This window comes from Chelonoidis abingdonii, chromosome 25 (assembly GCF_003597395.2).
Source record: "Chelonoidis abingdonii isolate Lonesome George chromosome 25, CheloAbing_2.0, whole genome shotgun sequence".
NCBI lineage: Eukaryota > Metazoa > Chordata > Testudines > Testudinidae > Chelonoidis > Chelonoidis abingdonii.
The window spans coordinates 20,431,989-20,454,720 of NC_133793.1; the positions used below are offsets into that span (position 1 = coordinate 20,431,989).

Genomic DNA, 22,732 nt, shown 5'->3' on the forward strand with positions numbered 1-22,732 from the left:
TCCTTCTCCGTGTGACAATACCGATATAAGTTGTAACTATAGACTCATGATAAAACTTACTATTTGAGAAACAACTTTGCAAATTTTTCCTAAATGTAGCTGAATGGCAGACACTTAACTTAAAATTTTGTTCTTCCTAAACAAGTTTCAAAGTTAAGCTATTTTTCAAAAATTTGATCGGATTTCCCAAAGTCACTTTTGGACGCATATCAACAAATTCATTTACTCATGGTGAATGTTATTGAGTAGCTCTGAGCATCCGAACAAAGAAGTATTATAAAAACTGTTCTGAAGATACACACAATCGTGCCTAAGCAGAAAGTATGAAGATCCCACTTTACAGCACTTCCAGTACATGTCACCAAGTTCTTGTTTCAAAGAAAGGATTTTTTAAAAAAAATAATGCAGTTTTCTAAGAAAGGCAAAGTAGCATGGCTTGAATTTTAAGGCAGTTTTGGAAGTACTAGGGTTTAGGAGCACCGAAAACACCAGTACTCTAGTCACAGCATATCCACTCCTCACTATTACTCACGCCTTTTCCACTTTAGACAAGACGTGCAGGTGATATGAACCAGTGATGTGTGGTCGTGATTCGGTTAGGTCTTGATGGTTGCTTGGGACGATTTGGCAAGATTAGCGACGTTCAGTTGCATGATTGGTTCCACTGAGCTTTTCAGTCCACTGCAACGAACCTCTATGGCAAACTCTGCCACCAAATTACAAAACCCAGCGAACAAGCCCCATCCATGACCTAAATCGTATCAGCACAACATCACCAGGTTCATCACCTGCACGTTCCGCCAATGTAATATACCCGCCATCTACCGCAGCAGTGCCGCCTCGTACTACCGTACATTCGGCCAAAACTGGATCAGTCTCATTATGGAAATGAGGATAAATGGACACACAATAAGCATATTAGGAATTGGCAATAAACCAACTAACCTGTAGAGAACACTTTCCAGCCTCCCTGGCCACACTATAGCAGACCTTAAGGTGGCCATCCTGCAGCAAAAAAACTTCAGGACCAGACTTCAAAGAGAAACTGCTGAGCTTCAGTTCATCTGCAAATTTGACATCAGCAGCTCAGGATTAAACAAGGACTGTGAATGGCTTGGTAACTACAAAACCAGTTTCTCCTCCCTTGGTTTTCACATCTCAACTGCTAGAACAGGGCCTCATCCTCCCTGACTGAACTAACCTCGTTATCTCTAGCTTGCTTGCATATATATATACACACACACACACCCACCCTACCTCTACCTGCCCCTGGAAATTTCCCCACGAAAGCTCATGCTCCAAAACGTTTGTTAGCCTATAAGGTGCAGCAGGGAGGTGCTATTCCCAGCACAGATATACTTATGTGCGCTAGCTCTGCTTCAGCTAGCATGTTGAATATAGCAGGATGGCCGCAGTGACCATACCACTATATTTAGCACTCTAGATCAGTGTTTCTAAATGCAGCCACAAGGACCTTTCCTTGCCACAGCCTCTCCCAGGGCCACTAGCTGCAGTTGGGTCCTACCTCCCTCTGGAGACACAAATCCTGGAAGTTCACGCAGCTGGTGAATTCCCCACTTTCCCGGGGTAGGGGAGGCAGGCTTGGGCCATGGGGCTTCGGGCTCCATCCACACATCGGCAGGCTCTGGTTCCAGGCTCCAGCCCCAGGCTCACCACCCCTGTCATCGTCCCTGGGCTCCACTGCCTCCCTGCCCACCTTCCCATCCAGGGCTTAATTTGTCCCAGGGTTTGCCAGTGCTGAGTAAGTGTGAAAAGTGATATTACCAAACATACAAATATCACTTTTCACAGCAGCAGACTTAGCTTGCAAGTCTTAGGGGAAAAAAAAGTGAAACCAAAAAAGCAGGGAAAAAAAACCTCAACAAAAAAGACAAGACCATGCAAAGTACCTTATTTATGTTCTATTCTGTTTCGGACCAGTAAAAAATAGAGACAGCTGTAAATTATTTCTATTACTGAGTTTAAAAACCCTACATAAAATTACAATTAATTGGATATGTGCATATTTATTTTTTTCCTAAAGTGAATTAAGTATTTTAGGAAAAACTGTCAGCGCAGTCATCAGCAAGAGTTGATGGCCGCACTCTGAAGCCACCAACACAACTGCTGTGAGAACCCCATCTCTTGGTCAAGCGGAGCCAGTATGTGCATGTCTACCTGAGTTAGCAATCCCACCTCTCAGTCGTTGGCTAGACATATGCTAGGATAAGACATGTGAATGACAAGACTGTGAAATGGACAAGACAGTGAAAGACGAGAAAGGTTTCCTCTAATCTTCTTCAGCTTTAGGGATCATAAGGGATTCTTTTAACAGAAGGCAGATTCCAATAGGTGTGATTTTCAAGTTGACCATTTCCCTTTAACAAAACCCAAGGCAACAATTATTTGCCTAATATTCTCAAATAAGAAGGAGCTCAAGTATGATTAGAATACTTTTCAGCCATGGAGAGTAGCAGAACTTTTACCACCATGTATTAGAGATAAGCAGTGTTCAAATTACACTATTATGCAAAGACCCTGACCAGCTGTGGCACTAGCCACATCATCAGTACCTATGAGAGTATGTTAAGAGCATAGAGGTTAACTAAACTAGAGAAAGATTTCCCCCAACATGCATGCCCACCCTACTAAAGCCAGCTTCTACACCCTTTCTGGGTGCAAACCCCTATCCATCCTCAACTACCCAGATCAATCCCCAACATACGTTACACATAGCCTTACAGGTTCTACAATGCAGCTGTTCATCAATTAAAGAATTTGCAGAACGTTTGAGGCCAGTGGTACCAATGATATAGGAAAAGTTAGGGGGAAGAAAGGTCCTGGAAGTCAAACATTTCTCACATTTTGTGCAACCTTTCAGTAACTGGAGTACATGTATGCCTCACTGTACTTATAATAGCACCATTTGTGTCTCTAAATACAGAAAACAGACCACAACAGTGAACACAGGCATTTGTAAGTCTCTGGGCACTTGCAAAAATCTCTTCTGTAGAGCTCATTGACAGATTTTTTGGTAGTTTCTTCCTATAAATGAAGTAAAAGACAAAAAAAACCCACACAGACTTGCAGCTAAAGCAAATTCCTGTAAGCACACGCATCACCACCCTGCCATCCAAGAAACAGCAACATCATACATGCTTGCAGAACACCTGACAAAGCACTCTACAGCCAAGCGAAGCAGCTATTTTCCCTATGTTATAACTGAAAACCATGACTCATTCATGCGTACAGAGGTGCGTGAGGAAGAGCTCTTCTAAATCTCAATCATTTAAATATTTTATTAAAACTAATGTTAAAAAATTAAATACACAGGTTGAGAAAAAAGTGTCTGTACATCTGGTATAGTGCTAGATTATCCACAAATATGCTTGTTTGTTTTCAAAGTCATAAGATAGATATAGCGTATAATCAGCAGTAACTCAAATTTAGGTGAGTAAATTTAAGAATATACTTTACATATTAGCATCCGAGTATTCAGATACATCACTCTTGAAAATGATGTCCATCCGTCTGCATTTGGAAAGGAAGATGATATCTGTCTGTATTTGTGCAAGTTTCTTCATGAGGTTGATGGATTTCCACTCCATCCGGCTAAATGCAGTGCCTTGCATGGTGTCAAGTATCAGAGGAGGTAACCATTAGTCCTGGATCTGTAAAACAGCAAAAAATCCTGTGGCACCCTATATAACTAACAGACGTTTTGGAGCAGAGCTTTCGTGAGTGAATACCCACTCATCGATGCTGAAAAGTTATATAGTTATACACTCTTGAAAAGTTACCAGAGAGCTGGTTGTGGAAAGCACTGTATATCAATGAGATGAAGAATTGTCCCCCAGGTAATTTAGGATTTAGGGCAGGGTCGCAGCGCTATGGCATCGAAGCGAATTTGAGTGGCAATGCAGCTGCCCTGCCCGCCCACTACAGCCCCCAGCCCCACTCAGACCCCCGCCCCACCAACCCCCCCGGGGGCAGGCAGGCACGAAGCGTGGCTCTGCATGCAGCCATGCTCCCCCGCTGCCCACAATGGGCTTCCTGCCCCAGACCATTCGTCCCTGAGCCAAATCAGCTATGGAGCCCTTGCAAGAGGGAGGTGCAGGAAGAACTGGACAGCGGTAACAGGCAGCTCTGTGCAGGAGCAGAGAGGAGGTGGGCAGCGGCACACTCCTTCCAGCCCCCTGCCAATGAGCCGCCAGGCAGGGGCTGGGAGCAACCCACCCCTCTGCCCGACCCTCCCACACACACTCAGCCCTTCTGGCCCTGCAATCGCCCCGCCACCCTCTGCCCTCTGACCCTGACCCCACCACCCTCAGCCTTCTGTTCCTGCATCCCCCCCACCCCAACAGCATTCTGCCCTGACCCTTGAACCCCCCCCACACACCCAGCCTTCTGCCCGGCACCCCCTAGCCCTCTGCCCTGAACCCCCCCACCTCAACACACCTCCAGCACTCTCCCCTGCACCTCCCACCCCACTCCAGCCCTCTGCCCTGACCCCTGACCCCACCCCCAGGTCTGCGAGGCTCTGCTCAGCCCGCTGATGGCCTAGGTGAACAGAACCCCAGGCTGGCAGCGAGCTGAGCAGGCTGGCGGTGTAAGATCAGCAATTTTAAAAGACGCTTCTTAAACATTTTGAAAACCTTGTTTACTTTACATACAATAGTTTAGTTATATAATATAGAATTATAGAAAGAGACCTTCTAAAAATGTTAAAATGTATTACTGGCATGTGAAACCTTAAATTAGAGTGAATAAATGAAGACTCGGCACAGCACTTCTGAAAGGTTGCTGACCCCTGATTTAGGGTAGGTTGTCCATTTAGAAAATACAATCCATGAGGAAAGTGATGACGATATCTGATTGCAATTGGCTGTCGGTTCCAGGGATGGCGGAGTTCACAACAACCTTGCCCTGGGGTGGCAGGATGGCTCTGGCCAGGCCATCTTGTGTTACAGCTGCCAGGCTCTGGAATGGGGCTTGTAGCTACACAGGACGTGGGGGAGCATCTCATTGGCATAGCTGCACTTCATGCATCACTTGTACCGATTCCCATGGCGGACGGCTCCATTCAGCAGGACGCAGTTGAGTTCACCCTGTGGATGAACCTCCAGTCAGAAAAAATATCAGTTGAAGCTGTCCCCGGGGAGGAAGTGGTTGCTGGCCTCCCACTTGCATGTCACCTCGAACGCCTTGCCCTGGTATGGCTTCAGGTTTTCCAAATACTGGCAGCAGATGGCATCCTTCAGAGTCCTCTCCAGCGTAGTTTTAGCTTTCGGAGCAAGGACTGTGTGGCCCGTGTTCTTCACCTATGGCAGCAGAACTCCCAGCTCCTACTGTTCTTCACACAACGTCCAGTTGCAGCTGATATACTTCTCCAGTTGTCACGTAGCGGGCACAAGCTCACTGGAAGCAAAGTCTCCCATCTCTTCCAAATTTGCTTTCCAGCGAGCTGCTCAGGTAGGTGGTGACATCTTGGTTGGAGGGGGTCCCTAGTGCTTCTTGATGACATCCTGCATGGCACTTTCTGCAATGTTCCTCATCATTGCATCCAGGCCCATCAGAAGTTGGAAGGCATGAGTGATCACTGCAACATTGCACAGATCACCCATACGAGACACGTTGGCACCACCCTGCCTGTACGAGATGTAAACCAGTACACTGCTGGCTTGCTGGAGAAGAAACATCCACTTCTTTACTAGCTGCCTGATGGTGCTGTTTGCCTTGTTCAGAGGTACCTTGCCACAGCAGATCTCCTCAGGACAAATGAGATATGGGGGATCAGGAACGTGTTCAAGGCGTTGATCTTCTGCCACGGTGCAGGTAGGGAGGAGTTGATCCTGGCCACATCTCATGGGATCTCCACAATGATATGCTCAGGTGTCTGCTGGACACAGAAACCCGTGGGCGTGCCAAGATGTTAGCATGCCTGCCTGTCCTCGAGGAAGATCATAGGCTTACTCTGGATCTGAAAAAGACATCACCTGGACTGAGTCTCTTCTACTACCATTGATATGCAAGCATGCACACACTTCCTAGTACTGAAGTGAAATCCCGTCCAGTTGGCAGCCTGGCTGGTGATGTCAAGCATTTGTTGGAGTCACTCAGAGCTGTCTGCGATCAGAACCAGATTGTCTGCATAGGCCATTCATGCTGTGGCCATACAAGTCAAAACCAGGTAGCCCACAGGAGACAGCTAAGCTGAAAACTATGGGGCTGAGGGGACAACTTTGCTTCACGCTGCTACAATAGGAATTTCAGACCTCTCTCCTTTTATGGAGCAGATGGTGGTGGTGAAGCCTTCATATAGTTCCTGGATCAGATGGAGAAAGTTTTCAGGCATCCCAAACTCTTGAAGCATGGCAAAAATGTGTTGACTGCGCATCAATCCAGAAGTACAAGCCAGTTCGAGCCACGTTATGGCACACTGCCTCCATGCTCTCTTGACCATATGAATGGCAGACTGAAGGACAAAAAGCTGTGTTCATAGCGCTTTCGCATGACATGAAGTCTCTCTTGATACAGCTGATGGCTCCTCCATTCACTGACCAGTTTGTTATCTTAGCCATGAGGCACCTGGCTTACACTTTGTACATGGTGGAGCAGAGAGAGATGGGTCTCTAGTTGCTGGGGTCGTCTCGCTCAACTTCCTTGTAGATGAGCACTATCACAGATTTCTTCCAGGAGCTGGGGGTATGGCAGAATTGTTTGCATTTGTTGAAAAGGGCAGTTAATACCAAGCAGTCATGATCTCATTTTTTCAGGATGTTATAGCGAATGCCATCTTTTCTTGGGGCTGTGTTTTTGGTCTTTAAGTCTAGTCTCTACTTCCCATGATGTAAAGTCTTGTTCCAGGTCCTCTGCACAGTCAACGCAGGCCAGAGGATGAAGACTATGGACGCTGCGCATTGTTCTGAGCTACACAGTCAAACACCCTCTTGAAGTATGAGAATAGTCTCTGATGGGACTGCACAGTAAGATGAGGGTCCGTTGAGGATCTCTCTCCTAGCTTTAGGGCAGTTTGACTAGTAGAGCTTCTGGATCCTGGAAGCTGCTGCTACGTCGTAGCGGAGACTGATGTTCCTTCTCCTGGCTTCACGCCTGTGGGGGGGGGGGGGCGGGGGGGTGATGTCAAGTCTCCATGCAAGAGTCCTGTGAGCAGTCACCCAGAGGACAAAGTCAGTGACGCAGAGGTGGAGTTAGGACAACAGGGTTGCATGGTACTGCGTCCAGTTCTCCACTCCGGAGCTGTCTAGCCAGTCTCAGCAGTCACATTGTGGCGAGCAAGAAGCAGAAGAGGAGACCCCTGGTAAGTAGTTTTGCTTTGTGAAGTATGGAGGTGGGATGAGCGCATAGAAATGTACAGGCTAGCTGTGTTTGTGTCCTGAACATTTCCCTGTGCAGCTAAGCAGTAAGGCTGAGCAGGATGTTGATACACACGGAGATCTATCAGGACTCCTCCAGTCATCTCTCTAGGAAAAACATTCCTGAAGGCACTCAGCAACCCTCTTCCAAAGAGTTGCTTTGTTCCTTCCCCCACTGAAGGAAACTTTCCTACACTATTCTGTAATCACCTGCACCAAGACCAAAGCAGCACACAGTCAAACAGCATAAGGACCGGGTCAGAAGCCACAAGCGTGCAGTAGATGCACCCTTACTTCCTCTCAGGAGTGAGATATCTGCTACAGTGACCCCTGCTGTGGAAAAAGGTGGGAAATTTTACATTACTGGTTCTCATTTTCAAAGTGTTGCCTCAAAGCCTCCCTGACTCAAATTGCCCCCCCACTGTGCCCCTCCAATGGCCCTGGTATATGGTTGATCAAAATCAGCAGTCAGGGGGTCTGCCTCAGCAGTCCGGGGGTCTGCCTCAGCAGTCCACCCTGAGCAACTTTTCATGCTTACCTTCACAAATACTGTGCAACATACAACACGCAGCTATGACTATGGCACCATTATCCTCACTGAGATCTAACCTCCCATAAACGCATCATCAGTGCACTTTTAACCTGCCAAATGCACATTCCATGGTCATCCTACCCTTACTCAGCCTATTGTTGAATCGCCCCTTTCTGCTATCCAGGTTTCCTGAGCCACAGCATTAAGGGCTACGCAGCATCTCCCTGGATCACCATGGGCATTTTATCCCTCACCTTAATCTTCTGGTCTGGAAAGGAAAAAGTCTCCACTTACAGCTTTCTGTACAGGCCCAAGTTCCTGAAGATACACGACTCAGATATTTTTAGTAAAAGTTAGAGACAGATCATATGCAATAAACAAAAAGTCACAGAAGTCCCTAAATTTTACTAAAAACCATCCCTGACAAAATGGCAAGGAAAGAGTGTCCACCATCTCTCCCACTCATCCCCCGGCCCCAGTCCAGCCGCTGAGCAGCTTCAGGGTCCCTCTGCTGCCACCAGGAGCTGCAGGGGTCTACAGCCTAAACTCAATGTAATATATTAAAATAAATGAAATATAAAATATTAAGCTATACATGTTTGCAACTGGTGGAAGTCACTTGCTAAGCACCAGGAACCAGGGTTTACTGAAGTGCTAAAAAAGCTTTGACAGCAGTGGCCTATTCTGAAGGTGCAGGGAGAATATTTTTTTCCCCATTTCAGTTTATTTAATTAACTAGTTCATTCAAAGTTAAGAAACCCTGGAGCCAAAAAAGCAGGAATGATTGTTTTTTGCATCCAATGTATGAATGGAAATTAGGTGTTAAAAAGTTATTCAGCGCACTTAAGATATTTTACATGAAATAAAACTTTGTCCATTTTTAATTTGAATTTCCATCCAAACAGAGCTGGACATGATACCAAGTACCCTAATTCTGACCCACAGGACCCACAAGCAATACTTGAAGTTGGGTTCCAACACAATTTAAGATTATCATACACTGAATGGCACACAAACAAAACATGGGGTTTGGTAACTCAGAAGAAAACAAAGTTAGACATGCCAAATATTCTTCACACAGTTTATCTGAGATACTTAACAGGTAAAATAGTAGTTTTCACATAAAACTTAAATCTGGATTTTTAAAGATACAAGAGTTCTTCCCATTTGGAAGAGAGATACAGTAGTCACTTAATAGCAGATGAGTATATTTAAGAATAAGTTTCCACTACAATCTCTATTTTCAAAAACACACAGCCTCTGCCAAAAGATGATTTTTTAAAAGTTTGAGCAGAATTCCTTTGTTTTGGAATTGAGAGCATAAAAAGCATTTTTCTCACCGAAAAGCAGCTGCCCCTTTTCCCACTCAGGGAAAACACAAACATCTGAGCTATGTAATGTCAAACTGAACTTGTAAATAGGCCTTGAGGAGCAGTAAGTGTTTTGCCAAGTTTAATGAAGTTTGGCTTAAATTTCATGTGAGTTTGAAAGTGTGGAACTTAGCACATTCAGTAAGCAACCAGCTGAATACTTATGTATGAAGTATGTGTGTACGCGCAGTAGTTAAATCAAGCAACTAAGCTCCATCTTCCTACTAGCTTCAGAGGCAGGGCAAGTTTGATTAGCTATGAAGAAGGCTTTGTCAACAGAACCTGCCAGCTTGTTAGGTGCACACTGATGTGGTGCTAGCTGTACATAGTGTAAGAGTTTTGCACAATCAGCACAGCAGGGTGATGGTGGATGTTACATCCTCAATCCAAATAGTACAATGTGAAGTATTAGCTGTGTACTTAGCCTAAAACTATTTTACACAAGTGGATTTGTAACTGACAGGTGTCTGCTATAGAACTAGGCACTTTTGCTTTAGATACACCTAGGAAATTAAACTAAAAAAATCCTAAGCAAAAGGCTTCATAACAAGTACTAAGAAGTTAGGAAATACAAGAGTTAAAGGTTGATGTACATCTTTAGTTGCCCCTTGTGCAAACAATGTCGGACTCAGCAATCACAGGCTTAGATACCAAGCACCAATGTTTTAGAACTAGTAATTACAAGTTTTCTAAGTACTCATATTTTAAGATGCAGAAGAAAGCCCATAAGAGTATTACTATATTAAAGTGAAAACTTATTGGCAAATTAAGTAATATTCTTGATTTCAGTCTCCATTTCAACCATCTCCTGTTCAGGTTCTCTTCAAATTTTTTGAAATCACAGTCCCTTGCCCTTGTGGGCTAACAAATACTGGTGTACATGAACTGCCTTGAGGTATTTATAGGTCACTGGTGACTACATTAAATAAAATTGGTGCTAGCACTATGCCTTGAAGAAGTCTGTTCTTCTAGAATCACCAGTTAGAGCCACTTAAAAACATCTACCTCACAGCCTTAGCTAGCTGCCATGACAATCTATGAACTCCCCTACAGCCAGAAGTGTGGCTGTCAGTTAACCCTTTAGAATTTCATTCAGTGTATTCATTCATTCATACAGTCAGACATGCATCTGACAAAGTGGGTATTCACCCACGAAAGCTCATGCTCCAAAACGTCTGTTAGTCTATAAGGTGCCACAGGATTCTTTGCTGCTTATGCAGTGTAAAGTTCATAATAGAACTTGGTCTTGAATCTCTAGAAGCAATCAAGTTCAAAATGTTCTTGCCAGCCTACCCAATTCAGAAGGTGGAGCTTCTGACGAGCTCTCATTTGGCCTGATGTATAGCCCATCCCAACAGTCAAGACTAAAAGGTAAAAAAACTATAGGTCAACTGAGAAAAGGGGATGCAGTTGTCAGTATCCATTGACAAAAAGGGTATTTCTGGACAAATGAAGCAATCTGGGGGGTCTAAAAAACAAATCTAACAAGATCTCCAGACTAATGAGACCATAAGGCAAGAAAATGCTTTCTATGTAGGGCCTGTTAGAGATTTTGCGAAGTCTTCAAAATAATTCCTCCTGCAAATCAGCATTATCTCCTTATTGTAAAGAAGCCTCAGCAAGTTGATTTTCATCCAGGTCCCAACATACACAAGGTATCAGAAGAGGTAAACAGCAGTATAAAGAGAGTGGATTACACTAGCATGACATTGTCTCCCTAGTGGCTTCATGAACAAGGATGATGGAGTCGTCCCCCCCCCCCAAGATTCAAAGGGAGTGCCTTCAGGTAGGAGTCATAATATAGCTATTTAACACTACTTTATATTGTCCTGAGGGATTAATAGATATTTGTTATTCATACTATGTCATGTAATCACATCAGCAGCACCACACAATGAACTCATTCACCTTTGTGCTTCCAATTTCCCCTCCCATGCTTTGCCTTGCCTGTTTAAACTAAGTGGGTGTACAATGCCTAGCACAACAGGACCTCAATCTCAGTATAAGTTTTAGCAGTCCTATAATACCTATAAATAAGACCGCACTGAAAACAGATGAAAGATCCAGCCTTCAAAATAACAATCTCCTTGCCTTTTTCCGTTTCTAGGCAATTTACTATTATGAATATTACTATTTCTATACACAAATCATTAAGGCCTGATTAGATGGAATTTAAGACCCAAGTTGTATTCTTTTGCATATGCACAAGATTGCAAGTTCAATCTTAACTTTAGCATTTCTTGACTTTTGTTTCACAGTGCCATTTCATGAATTTAGTATACAAGTAAGCTGTGTTAACGCCTAATTCAAACTCCATCTCAGGAGAAGGAGACTGAAGAGTTTCTCTGCATGTTTATACAAGATGAAATTAGTGCTCATCAGGTTGTCTGTTCTTAAACCCTCTCAACTATACAATCTTGATTCACAGGGGTTCCCATTCACTGTATTGCTCGCAATCACTCTTCTACACTAGGTAGAAAAGAAGTCTGCAGTACCAGCATATGTATATGGCTAGAGTGGAGGAGCTAAGAAGAAGTGAGAAGCCAGACCACCACTTACGTAACATTAATAGCTTCACAATGTAAAGGATAGTAATAGACTCCTGATATACATACCAATATACAATTTGAAATTGTGTGTCATAAAATGGATACATAAATTCTATTTCTGTAAATAGCTACAGGAGTAGTAGGGCAGTTTCAGCTGTACATCCACATTGCACAGGGTCTTCAATTTAGGCAAACAATGTCAATCTAGGCTACAATTTGGCATACAAACTCTTAGCCAGAGTGCGATCTGGATATAAAATTCAGTTAAATTATACACGTTTGTGAGGGGGGGGATGAGGGAATTTGGTAACAGCAACCATAAATGCCCTGAATAAAAACCCAAAGCCACTCCAATCACAAATAACCAACTTCATTCAGTTTTCCTTTGTTGAATTACACCTCTACCCTGGTATAATGCACCCCGCTACAACATGAATTCAGATATAACACAGTAAAGCAGCACTCGGTGGGAGAGGGGGGATGGTTCCGCACTCCGGCGGATTACAGCAAGTTTGAAATAACGCGGTAAGATTTTTTTGGTTCCCAAGGATAGCGTTATATTGGGATAGAGGTGTATAACTTCAGGGTGAAGTTAGGGCTCAGACAAGTTTATAAAAAAAAATTGTATTTTTAAAAAAAATAAATTGTGATTGTCATTTCCTTTTAATATTAACAGAAATGACTGAAGTAGGTAAATAAACATTGATTAGTTGAGTCCACTGTCGCTTGTCCACATTCAGCTGTTCTGTAATAAATTTGAAATTTTGCTGCAAGTAAAAATAACCACCTTAAAACTAATGTTTCAGCTAGTTGGAAGACAGTTAACACCAGTGGGTTCCCTACAGCAATTTACAGGAAGATTCTATTAAGATGCTGTGGGGCAGCTATTGATGCCAATATGTTTACAGTAAATTCTAGACTATTTGAACAAAAAGTACTTCAATTAACAATTAAATCTGTCTCTTCAGTAACTGTGTTAATTGATTTCACTGACAGAACTGAAGTTCTGATAGTCCTCTGAAAGTTTTCAGGATGCTTGTGCAACTGAAACAAAGTTTATGTGAACGATCCACAAAATGTAGGTAACCCATCCACAAATACTCATTTATTTAGTATACACTTCATACTTTACAACGTGATTGCAAATTGAGGGACAGTAATTGGCTTTGTTAGAGACTACATGCAAAAAATGATGCAGATGCTTGCAAATGTAAGTAAACGTCAAATGGTTTCTTTTCAATCAGATCTGTTTGGCTAGACTTTTTAAGTCATCTGACAGTTTGGTCATCTTTTCCTATTTTAAAAGCTTGTTTCAAGCAATTTTACTCTCTACACCATCTCTGCTTCTTCTGCCACCTGTGGTTATTTTCTGCAGAAGCAAAACGTAATTGAGGAAAGCCAATTTGATGCTGAAGTGTGCCCTTACCTGCAAGGCTCTATGCCAGTAGTTCTCAAACTTTTGTACTGTGACCCCTTTCACATAGCAAGCCTCTGAGTGCAACCCCCCCTTATACAATTAAAAAACACTTTTATATATTTAATACCATTATAAATGCTGGATGCAAAGTGGGGTTTGGGGTGGAGACTGACAGCTCGCAACCCCTCATGTAATAACCTCGGGACCCCTGATGGAGCCCAACTCTCAATTTGAGAACCCCTGCTCTATGCCTTTACTTGTTGTATCATTTACTTTAGTCATTCTAATTTCCTGAATTTCTTAGTAAGAGCATAACAAAACAAAACAAAACAAAACAAAACAAAACAAAACAAAAAAAAAAGGCCCAGCGGAATAATCTGCACACACTAACCCGGGGGTCAGCAACCTACAGCACGCATGCCACCTCTGGCATGCAAGCTGATTTTGCCTGGCACACGGCTGCCAGCTGGGGTCGCGGCCAGCTGAGTGAAGCAGGGCCAGTGGCCAGGACCCCAGATTTGCAGCAGGCGTGTCCCCCGACTCCCCCCTCACCACGCTCGTTCTGCAGCTCCCAGGAGTGAGAGATGCCGGGGCACAGGGCCCTAAGCCTGCTGCAGGAGGCTCAGTGGCAGCTCAAACTCCTGGGAGCTGCAGAGCCTGAGCGCAGTGAGGGAGGAGCCGGGGGGTGCACGAGGCCATCTGCCAGCATGCATCCACTTCAGGAGCACCCCCCACTCCCGCAGCCCAGGTGGGCGCGCCCCCTATGTCCCCCCTCACCGCACTCAGGTTCTGTGGCTCCTGGAAGTGTGAGCTGCCGCTGCTGTCCCTCCCACAGCTCCCCTTCCCCCACCTCAGCACTCCACGTGGAGGCAGCGTCCGACCAGCATGGGCATGGTAAGGGGAGTCTTGGGGAGCAGTCAGGGAGCAGGGGGAGTGTTGGATGCGTCAGGAGTTTTGGGGGTCCTGTCAGGGGGCAGGGAATGGTTGGATGGGACGTGGGAGACTCCCGGGGGTCTGTCTGGGAGCAGGGGTGTTCATAAGTGTTGGGGCAGTCAGGGGACAGGTAGGGGTAGAGTTCTAGGGGGGGCAGTTATGGTGGGAGGGCCTCAGGAGGGGGCAGTCAGGGAACAAGGAGCAGGGAGGCTTAGGTAGGGGGTGGGGTTCTGGCGGGGGGGCAGTTAGGGACAGGGGTTCCAGGAGGGGGCACTCAGGAGACCCTGGGCATAGCTGGTCCCTGGGGTCTATAAAGACTGGTTGGGGATTTGCCCATCAATGAACCGATGTGCAAGGTGGAAGTTTTGCCTAGGGCGCAAAATATCCTTGCACCAGCCCTGTCCCAGGGTGTATGCACACCCCAGGTTAAGAATCACTGCACTACACTGATAAGATTGCATTTTAAATTTAAATTGTAAATGAAGCTTCTTAAACATTTAAAAAAACTTGTTTAAGTCTGAACTATTGTTGTATGTAAAGTAGAGAGAGACCTTATAAAAATGTTAAAATGTATTACCGGCACACGAAACCTTAGAGTGAATAAATGAAGACTCAGCACATCACTTCAGAAAGGCTGCTGACCTCTGCACTAACCTCTGTTCCAATACCAGGCTGAATGCCTGAGTAGACAGTGTCTGGAGGAGGGCCCCCATATTTCCTCTGTCCAGTGGTCACATCCAGAGTGTAACCAGTCCTCTCCAGCAAAGCCTGAAAATTGTAAAATGTTGTCACATTAGATGGTTCTAATGATGGTTAATTAGGACGGACATTTCCTAATTTGCACTTTGCCAGGACTGTAGAACAAGCTATAGGCCTTCCTCAGGAGGCTGTGCAGGTCACTATCAGTGGGCACAGAAGTGTTACGTTGTACAGAAAAGTTTACAACAAAAAAAACTGTTTAGCTTGCTTTTCAGAAAAGGAAGGCTAAACACACTTCTGTTTTAAACAGATGCATGTTGCTTCTGGGACACCATGTCAATGTAACATATTTCCAGTATTCGCTGGATTCTGTATGATACACTGAACAGCACACTACATTTTCCTCCAAAAAGTTGTATACTCTCTTTTCCCCCCCTTTTTCTTTGGGGGGGACGAAAAGGGAGGGGGACATCAACTAGGCGGTCTATCAAATTCGTGGCTGTGAAAAAACACATCATCGACCGTGAACTCTATCTTTTGTTTACTTTTACCCTATGCTATAGGATCATGCCTGGTATGACACTTTTCCTCAAAATTCTGTGGTAATATAGATACTTCTGGAAAGTTGGGGGGGTGGGGAACACCTAGCACTTCACATGCAACAGTTACGAGTACGGGTCTACTTAAAAATGTGGGGGGAGAGGGTTGTCACCACATTTTTCACAAGTTGGTCAGGGCATAAAGAGCAAATTTCACGGCTGTGTTCATACACACCTCTACCCCGATATAACGCGACCTGATATAACACAAATTCAGATATAATGAAGTAAAACAGCGCTTGGGTGGGGGAGTGCTGTGCACTCCAGCAGATCAAAAAAAGTTCGATATAATGCAGTTTCACCTATAATGCGGTAAGATTTTTTGGCTCCCGAGGATAGCATTATATCAGGGTAGAGGTGTAGCTGTATATCCATGCCACCCTTCCTTCTGCCAGCAGCTTCCACTCTCTCACTGCCCAGCTCCAAAGGGAGTGCCACCATCAGCAGCAGTGCCGAAGTAAAGGTGGTATGGAACGTACAACTGTATGAACACATCCACAAAACTTGCCCTTTACATCCTGATCAACCTGCGAAAAATGTGATTTTTCCACTATTTAAGTAGACTCCATTCATAACAGTTGCTTAAAATGTGCGCTATTTTAAAGTGTCCAGAAATATCTATATTACCACAGAATTTGATGGAAAAAAGTCACGCAGGCATGTTCTCTTCAGGCAGGCCTCAGTCTAGTCCTTCAAAGTAAACATACTTACAGTAACCAAAGTTTCATATCAAGTATTTAATTTGAAAGACCTGCTAGTTTACTAGGGGAAGCATGCCTCTTCAGTATTTGTCTTATGTGCATTTGCTGGCAACGTCAGCATGGAAATCTGCCGAACAGTGTTGTATGCTACTTCAGTGTACTGAAGAGAATTTAAGAGCGTACTCAAGTTTACCCCATTTCTTTCTAGACACAAATATATCTGTTCCTCCATTACAAAATGTAAGCTGTATCTAAATACATTACCTTAATCTTTGCTTCATCTGGTCCTTTTGTTGACTCTTGTACTTTGCTTCCTTGTTTCTCTCTCTGCCTGTAGGTCTTCATAACTCCACATAAAAATGCACTTTTGTTCTGTAGACGCAATTTATAAAGTAATTCAATTGGAGCGTATTATAAAAAGCCATCTAAAGCCACTGGATCTTTGCAATGTGTCATGTTAAGAATTCCTTTGGCATTTTGATTATTACATTAAGAACATCTCAGCTATGTACGTCAGAACAAAATGATAGAGATAATAAGGCTCCAGCTAGCACTAACAGGTCACACATTCACTCAGTATAGTGCTCATTCCAACATTAGAAGATTTTGCCTTGCATTCAAAATACCAATACCAAAGATATGCGCCAAACTTCCAATTTGAGTTTGAAACATTAGAATCTGCAACATCAAGTATTTGCTTTATGGGAAGTCAGAAGAGCCAAAAAAACTATTATACTTATTTGCTCAACACTTCTGGAGCTCTCACCTTACCTGTACATGCGACAGGTCACTTTCTTTAAACTGCTGCAATACAGAGAGGGCTCCTTCTTCATTAAATTCCCTAAGAGCATCAATTGCTCTCTCATCAAGATCGACATAAGCTACCAACCCTAAAAAGTTAAAGACAGAAAAGTTACAGATTTCTGTTTAATTATACAAAGCAAGATGGCTAACAACTAAGCTATTTGCTTTTAAATGAAGCAACTGTTATACTTCATATTAGTAAATAGAATTATGCATTATTTAATATTAACTACATACTCCTATACAAGTATATGAAAGGACATGGGTATACGAATGAAAAAGAAATTAAGATGTATATACCTAGGCACTAAAGTATATTAACTGCAATATTAAACTAAGAGTGTAATAGTTTCAGAAGCTTTGGGAATCCAGTCTGCTGCATAAAGCAATGCTACATACCAGGGTTTGAAATAATGAACTCTAGCTCATAATTCCAACAGATCTAGGAACCCAAAAGCTTTAAGTTTCCTTTCTTTGAATGGAGCCATTCCAAAATACACTGACAGGGGAATATTGCCTATACTAGGGGTCGGCAACCTCTGGCATGCGGCTTACCCTGGCGAGCCGCGTGCCAGAGGTTGTAGACCCCTGGCCTATACCTTACTCACTTGCCTATACCCTACCCATAATATGCAAATTGTAGCTACTTGACTGAGGATCTGAGCCACTTATAGCCACCTCCCACTTCAGCTCAAAAAGCAATAGAGATGAAACAATTTGTTTACTTCTTGAAGAAGGTGGGAAGAGTAGCAATTACAGTGGATTTTCCACTAGGGAAAGTACAAAAAACATTTTGATCCACCCAGTTTTTAGCAGCCAGAATCCAAAGACACATTATTTCGAGCCCTGTTATGCACTCCAAGTACACTATTAGCTTTACAGGTACAGACCCAAAGACAGCGGACCAGTTCTGAAGCGCATGTTATTTTGAGATTTAGAAGTTTTTCCTCTTTGAGTATCAGTGGTTTTATGGAAGCTGTGGAGTGTTGCCAATTACAGACAAAGATTACATTTTCCAAGAAACCTGCTGATACTTAACAGACTTCAGTGGGAATCCACACACAGAACTCCTCGCAACACTTTTGAGCATTCTAGAATTTAAATTACTGCACACTCCTTAATCTCTACTGGAGTTCAGAAACACAACAACACAGAGCATGAAGACTGCATTTCAGAAATGATCCTGCATATTGGAAGGCACCTGTATCATTCACAAGTGAAAAGACTGAGTAGATTAAAAATCCCAAAGTACATCCCCAAATTTGGCTGTGGCATCAAAAGCAACTAATAGAGCTGATAAAATCCTGCATAGTGCAGAACATCTTCAGTTTGTATTAAGGAAATTTGAACAAATGTGTTGTCAAAAGTTACCCATGCAATGAAGTCACACTAGCTAGTCAATTACGGGGTTAAAATACTCTTGAGAACTCCTCACAACACAAGGTAACAGCAACACCTTCTAGACTAGAGTCCCACAAGTCCCTTGCCCAGCCATTTACATCTACCCTCAAGCCATGATGTGGCTATCATCATAACCCACACTTAGAGAAATGCATCTCTAAGCAAATAAAAGCTGGCAGAAACTCACTGGACTGACTTCCAAAAGAGATCGTCCACACGAGCCAGAATATCAACATACTGAAGATGGAACTGCCTTCACTTGGTTTGCTGAATTTTTAGACTGTTTAAAAGGAGAAACTGGCATCTTGTCACTGAGGTATTCAGGTAAGTGCATGAAGCAGTTTCATTTATGTCTCTAAGCCTGTTCAAAGAACACTCTGAAGAGGAAGAGGAAGTTTCCATTTGTAAGACCAAAATAAAGGGGAGAAATTACCCCCCCCATAACAAACAAACAAACAAAAAAAACCCTCTTCCTGCAAAGGGACCCTTTCTCACTAGGATTTCCAGAGACCATATTATTCAATTTGCTGAATAGCTTACTCCTGGACTTGGGTTAAAATGAAGTTAGAGTGAAAACTTCAGTGTAATGACTAACATGGATTAAACTCTTCAGCTGGAACTAGACAGAACATAAAATCCATAGGCAGACTGGAGTTCAAATGTCATCCCAGGCAAGACAAGCTAATTGCTTTCCCCACTGAGCCATCTACTCAGTCCTTAAGTGTTTAAAGAGTCACTGTAAGGAGTTGATAGTAGAAAAGTAAAAGCAAAGTGATGACTGATTTGGATTAAGAAAAATGTGCAGTTTAGTATGCTGGGACTTACATCTTTACTTGTGAAAGTCTAAGACAAACTGATGCACTGTCTCCTGAAGCAACTAGGACATCATTCAACACTAAGGATGATTCCAATAATTAAAGAAGTCAGTGTCAAACCCAATTTGCCTTCAGGGAAGTGAAAGTAGCAATACATTCAGAGCTTCACAGATCAAACACAGTGAGAATTTTTAAACCTTAAATCTATAAAATTTGAAAATGGTATGCCCTCACTTTCATAACCAATCAGAAACAAGAAATGTATATTATACCTGTCTGAAATATTTCATCAAGTCTCTCTGCCACCTTCTGTGGGAGGCCTGCCTCTATCAGTGTCTTGTAGTGTTCTGTGTGAGTTACACTGGAAGTATCCATTGGTTCTTCCTCTTCTTTTAACTGTACCGCATTACCATTCACCTGATTAGCCATTTTATTATGCTGCTGGAAAAAATTCAGGAGCTATATTACATTAAGCCAGAAATAACTAGTTTGTAGGACAATGCATGATTTATCTAAACTAATTGGTATACATGCTGCAAATGACCTGTATCAAAATTGTATTTAATGCTTTTGGGATGCAGCTGATCTAAGTTTCAATAAGTACAGTCCTGTTACATTGTGGAACATGTACATGGAAGAATTTACATTTTTAAGTACTTCATGTACATCAGATCTAAACTTAACTTTGATCCTCAGTAAGATATCTGGTTACCATAGCAGCTGGAGTGTACTGGTGTATTACATAACACCCTTCAATTCGTGAACAATAAGCCACATCAGAACTACTGCTATTTTCATCTCCCATTCCTCTAATCTTAAAATGATTGTTTTTATGCAGCGTATCTTAACATATCAATGTCAATACACGTTTGCCAACTTTCACATAGTTTCTTGGCTTGCTGTCATGACTTCTTTCAAACTCCATGCTTCAGAACTCAAACAGGGAAAGTGTCATACTAAGACATATTACCAATTTCAATCCATAGTGGTACAAATCTGAAAGTGAAAAACACTTCAGGTAGAATGTTTTAGATTCTGCAAATTGTAGCATAACAAGATACTTGGAATTTTACTAGTTTCAAACGAAGCCATGACTGCATCTTGAATCTCTCATATTAGTAAAAGACTTGATGCAACAATCAATACAGAGGTTGCAAGGATGTGCGTTCAAAAGAGGCACAGCTACTGTCTTAGACAACTCCAATGGGCTTTGCCTAATTCACTGTAAATTTTGTCTCAATTTCTCTATTAGCCAGCCAATAGATGTTTTCACCTCAGCTTTCATGGCTGAGGTCACAACCAACTACCCAATGGAGAGATATATTAGGATGGTCAACTGTAGAAGATCAGCAGAGATTCAAATGGTGCTGCGCCGTATAAGACACGGAAGAAGAGTTGATGATGCATGTATCAGCAATGGAATGGTAACTACACAGACATATGCAACATGACAGGAACAATGCAATATGTACTGGAATACATGATATGAAGATGGTTCAAGAATAAACCATTTCTAATGTTAAAGTCTCAAGATATCTAGTCAGCGACCACAGAACAAATCTCCTAAACACCCAAGACAGACAAGCAACATATCCAAAGCTTCTAAACTGTTCTGAAAATGCACCAGGACAAATTTGCTGGCTTGAGCCAAATCATTCTTATTAGACGGACAAGAGATTCTGCAATGGACTGAGAGAACTGTGGTGACTGGGAGGGGACAAGACTAAAGTGACACACTCCCTTATGCAAGCTATATAACAAAGCTAACTTCTGCAGCTGCATGGTATATTTTTCCACTTAGACTATTCATTCTGTTCTTGATCAAGTCTCATATTACTTTCTAATAAATTCAGATAAGATAGTGTATAGTTTCTATTTACAGTGACAATATTACTGTACAGAACATGTTAAAAGAACCATGCTTATGCACCACTACCCACAAATATTAACAAAACTCACGTTATATTAAATCCCAAAACATTACTGCAATGTTAAATTTGTGCAGCAAATTACACAAGTCAATAAATGCAAAACTAAGGCTAAAAATTTGCTTGTGTTAGGTATCTTCATAAGCCACCCCTCCCCCCCAAAACTTGAAATAGTTTTAAAAAACTGTTTCAGGTACTATATATCAGCCTTTGAGTCTCATCTTTTCTCTCCTCCCAACTCCTCTGCCAGTTTTTTGTAGCTTGACAATCATTTTTCTTTACTTTAGCGTCTCTCACTTACAGGGTTGAATATACAGGGAAAGTGTGAAACTGATTACAACGTAAACAAGTGAAATAGACAAATAGCCTCAGTAATTGTGTTACCTCTAACAGTAAAAATGTTCCTAAGTGAGTAGCTTAAGTTGTTGTTGTCCCTTTAAGAGGCTTTTCATAAAATTGGATTAACACTTCAAAAGTCATTTTCACACAGCATTAACATCTTCCATCAGGAGAGAGTTGAAGACTTTAGTCATGTTCTCAAGCTTGACTAAAGCTTATGCCGAGAATCACTGGCTGTACACCTCTGGCTGCAAACATAATGCATTTGCAGTTCCACAGCTAAAGCTTCTCATAAACTATAAAGTACTGCTTTTGTAACCTAATGGTATGAAATATTTAGTATCACTATCAGCTTGGTATTTATGTAGGAGTATACAATCCAATAAGTTTTTGCTACAGTATTACTCCAATGCAGAATGCACTTTTAGTTTGAATTTTAAGCCTATTTTACTTCACTTCATGTAAGTCAAGTGTATTCTTCATGTTGTACGTTTATCTTTGCAAAAATACTTGAGAATTCATGAGATCACATAACTTAAGACTATTGTAATGCATACGCACAAGCCAGCAAAGTTAAAATTATTCATCCTTAACTATGCATTTCCTGTCATGTGTCTAACTGCAAACGCTTCTTTAAGTGTGATTCTACTCTGAAACATGAAGATATTATGGTAGGAGTATTTTTTGTCTCAGTGATTTCCACAAGACATGCACACCATTCCAATCACTAGCAGATGGAGAAAAAAAATCTGCCTGTTTTGCAAAGTCAGACTAGAATCTGAGTGTTAAATGGTGATTTTTCTTTCATGCTTCAACACACAAGCCAAATCACATCCTCTGCAACACCCTTATGATCCCGTTGTCTTCAATGGGGCTGCACAGGTAAACTGGAATTCAAGAGTCATACTGATGCACAAAGAGGAAGATAATCCAGCTCTCTTCCGCTTAACTGTGTCAGATATGCAAACATAGCAGAAGTAAACACTAGTCAAATTTCTTTGCCACCAAATAAAGTTAATCGAATATGCTGTAAGATCAGTTGATTAAGAAGGTAACATGTTTACTTTAATTATTCAGACTAGAAAAGAACTTTGAAGTTAAGCAAGTGTAAAAAAGAAGAGATATTTGAGTTTGCACAGGGATCACACCCATGACGTGGCTCAACTACCAAACAGCCATATGGGAAAGCACAAAACGTACATATAAAAACTGATTATGTGCAATTTCTTCATGTGCACAAGTAACCCAAGTTTCTGGGGGACAGGGAGA

General features: G+C 42.4%; 1 protein-coding gene across 6 annotated transcripts in view; it reads right to left on the reverse strand.

Moving 5' to 3' along the window:
* HNRNPR (heterogeneous nuclear ribonucleoprotein R) overlaps positions 1 to 22,732 on the reverse strand; it is a 667,870-nt gene that overhangs the window by 31,306 nt on the left and 613,832 nt on the right. For 2 of the 6 annotated variants that reach the window (XM_075060786.1, XM_032792029.2), the window contains exons 2-5: positions 19,469 to 19,634; positions 16,948 to 17,066; positions 16,441 to 16,548; positions 14,832 to 14,945 (exon numbers count right to left, since the gene is read on the reverse strand). In XM_075060786.1, coding sequence (XP_074916887.1) covers positions 14,832 to 14,945; positions 16,441 to 16,548; positions 16,948 to 17,066; positions 19,469 to 19,625 — 498 coding nt within the window. In that variant the 5' untranslated portion in view covers positions 19,626 to 19,634. Of the gene's footprint in view, positions 1 to 14,831; positions 14,946 to 16,440; positions 16,549 to 16,947; positions 17,067 to 19,468; positions 19,638 to 22,732 lie in introns of all 6 variants that reach the window. The other 4 variants (XM_075060787.1, XM_032792028.2, XM_075060789.1 and 1 more) reach the window with 2 other exon arrangements.